Source organism: Callorhinus ursinus, unplaced genomic scaffold, assembly GCF_003265705.2.
Source record: "Callorhinus ursinus isolate GAN/ISIS: 27379988/994484 unplaced genomic scaffold, GSC_fseal_2.0 scaffold1, whole genome shotgun sequence".
In the NCBI taxonomy this organism is placed as follows: Eukaryota; Metazoa; Chordata; class Mammalia; order Carnivora; family Otariidae; genus Callorhinus; species Callorhinus ursinus.
In genome coordinates, this window is record NW_027397063.1 from 46,304,357 (window position 1) to 46,317,412 (window position 13,056).

The 13,056-nt window shown below is 36.6% G+C and overlaps 1 protein-coding gene across 1 annotated transcript in view; it reads left to right on the plus strand.

Annotated features, from left to right (window-relative positions):
- Positions 1-13,056, plus strand: part of DZIP3 (DAZ interacting zinc finger protein 3) — a 96,333-nt gene that overhangs the window by 27,835 nt on the left and 55,442 nt on the right. Inside the window, exons 6-9 of the mRNA XM_025873892.2 lie at positions 2,547-2,627; positions 2,953-3,077; positions 5,858-5,972; positions 11,357-11,476. Of these exons, the coding sequence (XP_025729677.1) occupies positions 2,547-2,627; positions 2,953-3,077; positions 5,858-5,972; positions 11,357-11,476 (441 nt within the window). The remainder of the gene's footprint in view (positions 1-2,546; positions 2,628-2,952; positions 3,078-5,857; positions 5,973-11,356; positions 11,477-13,056) is intronic.

A 13,056-nucleotide genomic window follows, 5' to 3' on the forward strand; every position in this document is an offset into this window, starting at 1 on the left:
GGTACCAACTAAGGTAGCCAAAGACACCAAATTCCTAAAATGTACAAGGAAGTGGAGAAATCATCTTTGTTTAGGACTCTCAGGATGAGGGTTCTAAGCGGTGATATATACCACCCTAAAGGAGTTCTACATGGAGTCAAAAGAGGTAACAAAAGGGAGTTTGCATTAACGAGTATTTCCAAAAACTCCTGGGATGCTAAAGATCTGCTGTTTCTCCCACTGACCAGGTTGCCAAGCAGTAAAATAAATGAATATAAAATCAACATTAACAGATGCTGATTGCTTAGCCTACTGTATTTAGGCATTACTTCAAAGATGAGTCTTAACATAAGGAAATGGAGGAGATCCCTCTCTTGGTAGCATTGTTGAGCAGAATTGGAATTGTCATGATCAGAGCAGCCTGCTGCAGTATCCAAATGGCTCTCCCTGTTCCTCAAGACTGTCGAGGATAGGTGGGGCAACTTCGTTGTAGGAGGTGGCATGAAATAATATCTCTATATCCATTTAGTTCCAATACTTGGAATAATCCTTGCTATGGGGGGGGGAGAAGGTGGGAAGGAAAGGGCAGAGCATATTGGTTAGAAATGTACTGCTTACATCTCTAAATTCCCTAGTTCTTTACCTTGTACTTGTAATTGTAGCATTACCACAATTCCACATTTTATCCTCAAAGTGTTCTTTTTAGGGTTGTCTGAGCCAAAGGCTCAGTCATATTATTTATGAAGCCAGTTTTTTTTTTAAGTTACAAAATAATGGTTTATACTTATTTAATGTTTGCTATATGACAGACACTTTTTGTAAGGATTAGCTCATTTACTCTTTGAAAGCACCCCACCTCATTATTCCCATTTTATAGATTTGAAACAAGCATAGAGATTCAACAACTTGCTTAATTCATCAGGTAGTAAGTAGTGGAGTCAGGATACAAACCCATATAGTCTTGGCTTAAGTGCCTATTCTGTGAACTGCATTTTACCATCTCTGCAAAGATGGGAATTTTAAGATGGAAACCAGTTAGATATTACATGGGTTCATTGAGAGCAAACACACATGTCTATTTCCACTGAGATCAATTTGAAGCCAAACTTCTAACTCCAGCCAGTTACCTCATAAATGTGTACTGTTGGCCATGAGAACTCTGCTAGGTAAGAGAATACAGTTAGATCAGTAAAGAAAAAAACTTATATCCTGTAGATGCTTATCATCCCTGTGTACTTGAAAAAAAATCTTGTTTATAGTATGGGACAGTCTCATTGTAAAAAGTTAATGTGACAAAAGATATGGTTATGATTTTCAGTTAGAGAGCTTATGAACAGAATGCATAATATTTTTTTTCATGGACAATTTTTAAACTTTTTTTTTAAAGATTTTATTTATTCATTTGAGAGAGAGAGAATGAGAGATAGAGAGCACGAGAGGGAAGAGGGTCAGAGGGAGAAGCAGACTCCCTGCTGAGCAGAGAGCCCGATGTGGGACTCGATCCCAGGACTCCAGGATCATGACCTGAGCCGAAGGCAGTCGCTTAACCAACTGAGCCACCCAGGCACCCCAATTTTTAAGCTTTTTATTTGAGGTAATTTTAGATGCACAGAAGTTGCAAAAATATAGCTGTAGAATACAAAAGTGCAGAGAGGTCTTAGCATACCCTTCACTTAGTTTCCCTCAGTAGTTACAGGTTACATGAGGATTTATGTTATCAAAACCAGGAAGTGGGCATTCGTACAGTGGGTGTTGGGTCTGGAGTCTCCAAGACCCACCCCATATTCAGAAGGACTCAGGGTACTCAGAATATAGTTGTACTCATTACTACATCTGTATGGAGATCTTAGCCATTTGTAGCATGTGGTGTGGAAGGGGGAAGGAGACAATAAATCCTGATGGCGTCCATTTTCTTTAATCAAACTAATGTTTTATTTCGAGATTATCAACTATCCTTGATAGTTTTTTTTTTTCTTCAGGGTCGAATTGTCAAATACATCTAAAATGTACTTGCTGTTGTTCTTACTAGATGATTGACAATATAATGATAATTTTTACTATTTTTAATAATTACTAAGTAGGCGTAAGATATTTATTTTTTTATTCAATTAATTAACATATAGTGTATTATTAGTTTCAGAAGTAGAGGTCAGTGATTAATCAGTTGCATATAACACCAGTGCTCATTACATCAAGTGCCCTCCTTAATGCCCATCACCCAGTTACCCCATCCTCCCACCCACCTCCGCTCCAACAACCTTCACTCTGTTTCCTATAGTTAAGAGTCTCTTATGGTTTGTCTCCCTCTCTGATTTTGTCTTTTCTTTTTCCCTCCCTTCCCTTATGATTCTGTCTTGTTTCTTAAATTCCACATATGAGTGAAATCATATGACTATTACCTTTCTCTGATTGACTTATTTCACTTAGCATAATACCCTCTAGTTCCATCCATGTTGTAGCAAATGGTAAGATTTCATTTTTTTTTTGATAGGCCTAGGATATTTAATTAAGCTTGGTATACTGAAAAGTAGCTTAGTCTAAATAACCAAATATTTTTTTTCTTTTAGGCACATCAGATTAATATTGGTTATTATTTGACATTACTGTTTTTGTATGGAGTAGCACTTACTGAAAGAGGAAAGAAAGAGGTATGTAGCATGTGTTATTTGTCCATTGTAAATCTTCTTAAGCTCACTGACTTCATTTTGACAGAAGGTTGATTTTAGAAATTCTCTAAATGTTCATTTTGAAATGTTGGGTAAAGAAGATCGAAGTTCTTTTGTAAATAAGTATTTTAATCACTGAGTACATTATCTGTGTGATCACAGATGCTAGGGTTAGAGATGTGAATAAATGACTACACGACTGTATCAATATGAAAGCTGCTCGGACTTCTCCAGTTTGGAAAATAATTATTGTAAAAGAAAACAAATGCTTTTTATATCAGCCAAACCTAGTTTTATGTTACTACAGGATTACACAGAAGCAGAGAATAAATTTCTAGTGATGAAGATGGTGATCCAAGAGAATGAAATTTGTGAGAACTTTATGTCTTTAGTTTATTTTGGACGTGGTTTGCTTCGTTGTGCTCAGAAGAGGTAAGGATTTTAATAAACGGGCAGATCTTGCCTTTCAACTTTTAGCATTGTGAAATGGGATAAAGTTTTTATAGTGTACCAGATATCATGACATTTGTGCTCTACTGGTTCTTCTTCACCTGTTCCTATAGGTAATAATTTATTTCATGTATTTGAGAATATTTAAATATCAAACTTAATAGGTCATGGCAATAAGAGGCAGTGTAGCAAAGACATGAGGAACATAGGCTTTGGAGTCTGACGGACCTGGGTTTAAATACATTTTCTGCCATGTACCCAATCTATGACCCTGAGAAATGTAATGTTACTCAGCCTTATTTTTTCTTACCTGTAAAATGGAACTAATAATAGTGCCTACCTTATAAGGATGTTGCAGATGATTAAATAAGTGCTCAGAACACAAAAATGCTAGGTTTAATAAATCAATGATGGTTATAGTTATTAATAACTGTCACCAGTGGGAATAGATGTTTAAGGTATAAATGAGCTTCTAAAGCACTGAAAGGGTCCAGGTGCTGGGTTTGGGAAATATTGGGGATTACACATTTAGTGAAATTGTGCAGACTATCTGTTTACTTCCTATATGGAGATCCTTAGCTTTTGTAGTATAATTTATTGATTTTATTTGCTAAGAATGTAGTATATTCTAGAGACTGTGTGTGCTAAGTGTTGGGGATATGATAGTTTGCAAAATAGACAGTTCCTGTCTTCATGTAACTGGTAGTATAGTGAAGGTTATAGACCTTAATCAAATAATCAGTTATACAAATAATCAATTATGAAATATAAAGAGCTATGAAAGAAAATGCAATAAATAATTAGTCTTCACTGGACACCCAGTCCAGTTCTGGGAATCAGAAGTCTTCCTGAGGAAATCATGTGTGGCTGAGACTTTTTGAAAGATGAATTTGGCAGCTGTGCCAATCCTTATGCAGGATTACTGCTGGACCCAACCATGGGATTCCTAAAAGAGTCACCTCTGTGGGAGTTACCTGATTCTCTTGTAAGGTTTATCTTCTGTCCTCTGGCATGCTTGTTTTTTACTTGTTTTACCCAGAAGACTTCCTGCTTCCCATTTACTAGCATGATATCATCAATATAGTGGGCCAGTGTGATGTTTTGCAGAATTTCAGGATGGTCAGAATCTCTTTAGTCTATATCGTAGAGAGAATTCAAATAATTGTGAGATAAGACAAAGAATGTATACTGCTGTCCTTCCCTCAGATGTGTGAACTACTCTTTAGTCTCTTTACCGTTGGGCATTGGAGAGAATCTGTTTTCCATATCACTGATACCAGAAAGCCCAGTCACATGATAGCATCATTTACTTTCATTCCTGGCCTACAGAGAACAGTCACCACTGAGCTGCTGCTCACAGACACTGGTGCCTTTCTCACTTTGTATTTCTTAACCGCTCTAATGGATGGAGTGTCTTCTGGGCCTTTCCAGGGAACCTTGTCTAGTGGTGGCTTCTTTGGTCTTGTGTAGGAAGTCCATTCTAACATCCTTATCTCCCTGAGCTTTCTTCAATACCCTGCCAGAAAATTTCCAGCATCTCCATCTCAATTACCATAAGCCGTTGTTGGATCCAAGCTTGAAGTAGCCTTCTCAGCAGCATGTTGGCTCAGGTGGCTCAGGTGTCCTTGCTAGGAAAGTAAATCTTGAAGTATGGAGGAATCATCCCATATCAGCATACACTTCCCTATGCAGCTGTGTCTGTGTATTGGTTCGGCACTCTTAAGATCCACTCCCACATGTGTTTCTGCCAACTGGTCAAGTTCTGCAGTTCTTGTGGTGAATCAGCTTTTCCTTTAGGGGCAGGGACTCTATTTTCCCACGTGGGCTCTGCTTATACCTGATTCTAGAGTTATTAGTCTGTGAGCAATGAGAAGAGATAGGAGAGGATCTTGAGAAGGAAGGGCATCATCTTTTGATATATGCACCTTAGATGATATTTTGGCTTGGTCAGTAAAGGGATTCCATACTCCTCTAGCAAAAAAAAGGGGTCCTTGTCAGCCAGAGGGTTCAGGACAATTTAGAGTTTTCATTGAAATGTCCCCATTTCAGATCTCAGGGTCTACTTGTTCCCTATCAAAGCCCTGATTTTAGCATAACAATCCTGCTGAGGCAGTGCTTTTTGTCTTTGCTGTTCTACCCTTGTGATTAAATACTGGGCCTCATTTTCAGCACAGTCTGCCCTTACAAGGTTAGTCTTGATAAAGGTTTTTTTAAATGTTACCATAGAGACCTTTTAGCTTTCACAGAGTGTCCTGAGTTGTTAATAGTCCTGTCAAGGAGGTGCATTTGGTCTCTTTTGCAGTTTGTTTCACTCTGTGATTAAATCTGGCCTGATTTTTCAGTACAGATTATCTTTAACTGTAGGGGATGAGAGTCTTTTTAAATGCTGCCATAGAGTCCTCTGTCTTTCACAGTGTGCCCTGAGTCAACAGTTGGCTGACCTGTGCCTGTCATTCTCTTTCTTCAAGGCTTCCAAGGCAGTAGACAAAAGCCAACCAACTCTACAATCCCTTTAATTACCATGGCCCCCATACTGTTCAAGCTTGAGCTACTACATAATCTATTGCCTCCCCTTCCACCTGTATTTCATCCCAATCTACCACAGGTGAGAGTCCTAGCATTTATATTTCTATAGCATGCCAGAGGTTATCACCACCCTACTTACCACAAAGAAAAAAAAAGGGGTTGCTTATTGTCTTACTGGTAAACTATCTAGTTAGAGAGTCCCATTCAAACTAACCTTATTTTAAAATGCCTTGCAGATATAATGGAGGACTGCTAGAGTTTCATAAAAGCTTACAAGAAATAGGAGATACAAATGATCATTGGTTTGACATAGATCCTACAGAAGATGAAGATTTACCTACAACTTTTAAAGTAAGAAATTGTTTAAGAACATTTCATCTGTGACTAATCAGAATCATTTTTGGTGAAGTGTGGTCTATGCTAACTTTGTCATATTCTATAGCAAGCACATTCTTTTGTTGGAAATTAGCTTTTTATATAAGAAACAACATTGATTCCATTGCCTAGTGCAGAATGTAATATTCAGCACGGAGAGAAGTGAGGTGGCTGGGTTAGCAAATAACAAGATTTGTTAGTATTTACAAACAAGAAGATTAACAGCTATACTAGTCCAGTACTTCACATGGCTAGAGCCAAATGTAATAGTTAATTCTTTTTTCTAATTATATTATTATTTTGTTGTTGATTTAAATTTAAAAAGCACTAAGATAACTTGAAAAACTTATTTCAGAAAACTTGAAAGGTATAAAAGTGCTCAAAGATAAAATCATCCATATTTCTTCAAATGGAGAAACTATTAGTATTTTCATTTATGTCTTTCCAGACACACATGTATAAACACTTGTACCTTTTATTTTTAGTAAATTGGAATGATATACACACTGATGTATAGTTTGGAAATACATACTGTGAATTTCCCAGTAGTTAGATTATTGTACAGTATGATTTTTTTTTCATGGTCCATCATATAACTGTGCTTTAATTTGTGTAACCAGTTTCCTGCTATTGAACATTTAGTTTATCCTAAACATTCCAGTTTTTCACTATTATGTAAAGTGATCCTTGTGCATTTCCCACATAATTCCAATAGGACAAATTTCTAAAGGTGGAATTGTGAATCAAGTCTTTACACATTTGTAAAGTTGTCGATATTTATCTTCATATTTCTTTTCAAAGTTTGTACCAGTTTGTGGTTTTTTTTTTTTTTTTTAGAGGGAGAAAGAGGGCACACGTGTGTGCACGTGCGACTTGGGGGAGGGGCAAAGGGAGAGGGAGAGAATCTCAAGCAGACTTTGCACTGAGCAAGGGGCTTGATCTCATGACCCTGAGATCATGACCAGACCCGAAATCAAGAGTCAGATGCTTAACCGACTGAGCCAACCAGGCACCCCACCAGTTTGTATTCTTAAGATGAAGTATGAGAGTTTCCATTTCCTCACACCTTGGTATTTTTAATTTTGGGGTAATTTTTATCCATCTTTTAAGCCATATTAAAGTAACTTTTTAATTTGTTTAGTATGAATATAGCTAAAGTGGGTTTCTCTTAGTGTTTCCAGACTTTTACTTTAAACCTTTCTAGATCCTTATATTTTGGCTGAGTTGAAAGCCAAATCCATTCCTCAAGGCGGATGTTTTGAAAAAATACAAAATTCAATTTTCTTGGAAGCTATAGCAACTCAAATTGTATAAACCTAAAAATATAGCTTCAACATATGTGGGACAAAAACTGGTAACACTAGAAGGAGAGATAGAAAACTCTTCAATCACAGAGTACTCTATTTTAATATAGCTCTCTCAGTAATCAGTAGAATAAGCAAACACTTTTTGGCATTTGTCAGGAAAATCACATAACTTTAAACCTAGACTTAATAATGATTTTATATATTATTTTTAACATTAAACTTTTGTGCTTGCCTAAAGCAGTCCCTGCTTGGTCTTAGTTTTCTCTTTTTCCTCCTCCTTTTGAAATATTTTTCTTTATTATCCAAACATTTTTAGTGAATTTTTGTTTCCAGCAAAATAATACATGTGTACAGTTTGTCAAATAATAGTAAAAGACTTAACATTAACCATCCGTGGTCCATCATCTCTAATTGTAGTCCCTAACTAGAGACACCTTCTTCCAGCTCTCTAGGCATATTTCTTTGATATATCTATATCTTTTGAAAAGATGTGTACTGCTTTTTATAATATTTCTCCATTTTAGATATTATCTTTTGACTTCCCACTGTGGCAGATGAGGAGGGTTTATTAGCTCTCTTATACATCCCTTTTACACATACACTTCTCTTTCCCCATCCTACCAATAGTTATACATTTTTATTAAATTTGCTTTAGGGTTTTCTTTTATTCCTTGGATTATCCTTCACTTCTGTGTAGAATCCTCTGTTTCTTAGATCTCAGGTTTTTCTCTTTTTAGGTTTACTCCTTGTTTTGGTGTTACAACTCATTCAGCAGCTTCTTAGAAAAGGGTATGACTGGGAGGTAAATTTTTTGAGACCTTTCAAGTCTTCAAAATAATTTATTTTTTGCACACTTTATTTATGTCTTGCCTGGGCATAGAATTATAGGTTGTAAATTATTTTCCTTCATATTTTCAGAGTGTTTCTGTTATCTCCTTGCTTCCAGTATTACTTTTGAGAAATCTAATGTTCTGATTCTCAATCTTTTGCTTGTAACCTGTTTTATTTTTTTTCTTTCTGGGAGTTTTTAGGATATTCTGTGTTCCCTGGTGTTCTGAGTTTATGTTTTGAAAATGTTCTGGGACATTTAAAAAATGTATTAGATGATTTTTTTCATTTTATTTATGAAATGCTTGTTATTCAGATACTTGATATCTTTGACTAAATCTATGATTTTCTTGTTTTTTTTTTTTCCCTATTTATTACATTTTATCTTTTTGTTTTATTTTCTAGGAGATTTTTCTCAACTTTAATTTTCTGCGTAGGCCCGATAATCAACCAGTGCACACTGGTGCTATCATATTAATTGTTATAATGTTAAAATATTTATGTACTTTTTCAAAAATTGTTGCTGCCATGGGTTTCTTGGGCACCCAGCCACCATTCCAGCTGCTTTGGACTTTCCACCAGCCCTCCCTCCCTGTACTTCTTTAAAATCCAATAAAGGTTTAATGTCTGGTAGGGCAGAATGCTTCAGTGACCCTGTTGTGGCTGTAGGCCAGCATGTTCTTAATCTGTTATGAGTGGTGCCTGGCACCCCACCAAAAGTTTTGCTTCCCAGACATTGTGATTAGTTTTTTTAGGGCATTTAGAGGGCTGACCTGTACCCCTTTATCCTAGGTGAGTTCTACCAAAGGCCTTACCCTGCCCCATTTGCTCCTATCTTCATATATCCCCTTAGATAAACTCATCCTGTGGGGGAATATAGCAGGGTAGTGTCCTTTCATATGGTTATTTTTAACATTACCCTTGTTCCTATCCTTCTATTGAATTTTTAATTTTAATGATTATTTCAGCTGTTATCTACCAAGAGTTTCTGTTGTTACGAATGTTCCTTTTTTTTTTTTTTAAATGACCATCTGTTTTTGTTTCATGAGTGCATAATATATCAGAGGTAAATGTCAGCCAGATCGTAGAAGGCCTTATATAAGCCAAGTGTGGGGCTCAGACCCTTTCTTGAAGTTAATATGAAACCCCTGAAGATTTTCAAACACTGGAATGACATAATCAAATTATAATAAAATGAGAAATAGAGAACAGATATATACTCATATACCTGTATATACCTATCTATATGAATAAATGCTCATATACATGTGTGCCTCTCTGGGAGGTGATATTTAAGTGGGAACCAGAAGGTTGAGAATAGAACTAGCTCTGTAAAGACTGGGGGAAGAGTATTCTAGGTAAATGGAAAAGAGTGTGGGAAAGCCCTTAGGCCTTGACACACAAGTTTGAAGAACTGAAAAAATAAAACCATATGAATTTTATAATGAGCAAGGCTAGAAATGAATTCAAAGAGATGGCTAAATATACTGAATTTAGATTCTGCATGTTCTGCAGAACCTTGCAGTCCGTCCATAGTAAGGGTTAAGACTTTATTTTAGGTACAGTGGGAAGCCATTGAAGGGTTTTAAGCAAGGAACTAACATTTTTTGCTTCTGTATAGAGAATACCTTGGAGCAGAGTAAGTGGGGAAGAGGGGCACCAGTTAGACAGCTATTACAGCCAGTAATCTAGGTAAAACAGAGTGTTAGCAATGGAGATAGAAATTGAAGAATTTGCAATGTATTTTGGGAAAAGACGCAACAATTACTTGATGATGTATTGCATGCAAAGGGTGATGGAATCCATTATGCCATAGATGACTTTAAGATTTCTGGCTTGAAGCTGAAGAGATAGTGGTAGATGAGATTGGTGAAAGTCCCATGGACCTGCTAAGTTTACTGCTGTCTCCTTAACGTCCATAACATCCCTTAACTTCCATAACAACCTGGCTTATAAAAGGCACTCAGTAAATATGTTGAATGAATGAATGCCAAAAACTAGAGGCAAGAGATACGGAGTAAAGAACAAGGAACAAAAGGATTAAAAAAGGAAAAAAAAAAAAAACCTAAAAGTAGTTACAAATTGTAGTTAGTGTTCTAAAGAAGACAAGGGACGGGGTAGAGAAAATGGAGAACACAGATATATATTCTCATGTAGCTGCATATAGGCTTATGTATATATATGGCATATATTTGGTGGGAGTGTCAGTAGATCAATATTGAACTATTAAGTTTGAGATCTGTGAAACTGCAGTAGTTATATACATTCTGTGAGCCTATTTCTTTTTTTCCGCATTTCCTCTTGGCTATTGGCTATGCTGACAGGATATACTACCTTCATATGACAGGTCCTTAAATGCCTTTCTCTCTTAATCTTGATATTTAAAACATTTTAGTTGACTTGGTCAAAACATCTTATTCTTCAGTATCAGCCATCAATTTAAAATTCTGAATGCCATCAAAGGAATGTCATGAATGGTGACTAGATTTATCAAACAGTCTATAGGAGCTTATTTGTCATGTTGTATATCCTCAGTATATTAGAAATACTACTATTTGAAATCTTGTAATACTCTCTTTCTAAGGGATAAGTTTTAAGGACCTGGTCTAAGGACCTGCTTAACATAGACTTCATAATGTGTTTCACCTACATTTAATCAGCATTTGAAAATAGGAAATTGCATTACAACTTATAACTCTGAACATTGGAAGCATATTTCTGTATGCTACTTCTATCCATAATGGCAGTGAGTGGCATATTGCACCACTCCAGGAATCCCACTGTCAATATAGTGTTCTGGGGACCAGTTCTAGCAGATCCTCCTGGGCTTCCAGTGGTGTGTGTGTGTGTGTGTGTGTGTGTGTGTGTGTGTGTGTGTGTGTATGATAGATAGTTTTTAATAGGAAGTAGTTTTTAATAGGAACATGCCAGGTGTTATGAATTGGGATGGTGAAGAGAGGTACAGCTTCAGACATAGACTTTTTTCCTTTCTCCATGTTTATGTTCAGTAATGAACCCAGTATTTCTAATTTAGGGCCTTCCCATATATTGTTTACTTTGAATGAGGAAAATATGTTCTATCGCTGTTTTTTTTATTTTAAAAAACATACAATGCCTTCAAAAAGGGAGATAATAAAATGGACTTATTATTTAAGGTAAAATATTGGAAGTGTTGCCGTCTTGTTACTAATAATTCATGAGATTTTTTTAATTTTTAAAATCTAGGATCTTCTTAATGATTTTATCAAGACAACAGAAAATAATATAATGAAGCAGACCATATGCAGTTATCTAGATTGTGAACGATCTTGTGAAGCTGACATTTTAAAGAACACCAATTACAAGGTAATAAAAATTTAAGTGGGTATTTTTAAAAATGAAATTATAAAATTAAACTTAGATAAAAATTACTGTTATCATTGCATTAAAATATTGTTTAAAAAGAGTACTTAGGGGCGCCTGGGTGGTTCAGTCGGTTAAGCGGCTGCCTTTGGCTCAGGTCATGATCCCAGGGTCCTGGGATAGAGCCCCACATCGGGCTTCCTGCTCAGCGGGGAGCCTGCATCTCCCTCTCCCTCTCCCTCTCCCTCTGCTTGCTGCTTCCCCTGCTTATGCTCTCTCTCTCTCTTTCTCTGTCAAATAAATAAATAAATAAGTCTTTAAAAAAATAACAAGAGTACTTAGTTTAATTATAGTAGTAATGCAGTTAAGAAGTTGAATATCTCGGGGTGCCTGCATGGCTCAGTTGGTTAAGCATCCAACTCTTGATTTCAGCTCAGGTCATCATGGAAAAGACACAGCAATTACTTGATGATGTATTGCATGCAAAGGATGATGGGATCCATTATGCAATAGATGACTTTAAGATTTCTGGCTTGAAGCTGAATAGATAGTGGTGGGGAGTCTGCTGGAGATTCTCTCTCTCCCTCTCTGTCCCTCTGCCCCTCCCCCTGCTTGAGTGTGAACCTGTACTCTCTCCATCTCTGTCTCAAATAAGTAAATCTTTAAAAAAAACTGAGTATCTCAAAGAACTTAGATTCATAGTGAGCAGGAATTACATATATCCTGTGAGTCAATAAAAAATGAATCGATTTTGCTAGGGATTTTGTAATATTCAAATGTCTCTGTAGTTATGGTTAATGTCCCTGCAATCATAACAGTAAAAATTATGTAAAATATTCTTTATAGTTAGAAATGTTATAGGTTGAGAATATTAGCATTTTACTAAGGAGAAAGGTTGTTACTCTTCAAGAATTCTATTACTAAGTAAGTGATTGTTATCTGTTGAATGGGTCTTGGGCAAACAAAATGAAACCAGCCTGGATTTGAAGAAATTCAGCAAAGTACATCAAATCTAGTTCTCTCTGGCTATATCAGAATAAGGCTGTGGGAAATCACAAGATAGGATGAGATGTGACCATCAGTGTCAATTTGACACCACGTCTATCATATAATGGAAATCCAGTTGCAAGGTATGATGTATACAGTGAGTGGTAGGGGGAGAAATCCAAAATCTATTCATTAGCGTAACACAGCTGTTGGGAAGTGGGCCTGGTGAAGTGGAGTGCTCGGGGTGGAGGCAAGTTGGGTCTGGTTTAGGTGACATGGTGATATGGTCCTAAGGTTTCCCAGGAAGGCTTCCAGGGTTCCAATCACATGGACAGCATGTAGCAGCAGCAGGTCCTGGCCACAGAGTTTAGATCTTTGTCTTCCAAGCAGTTTACCTGTTTAAAGGAAGCAGGACTGTAGTTCCCAGGGAGTACATACTGGGAAGGACTAGAAATTTATGCCTTGGGATAATACAGTAGCTGTTATTAATATTGCAAATTGGGTCTAGTGATTGTTAACAGAGCTGCCAGGGGAAAATGGTATGGAATTGGAGCTGGAGGAAAAGAGAAATGTAAAGATGGAGGTGAAGAGGGGTA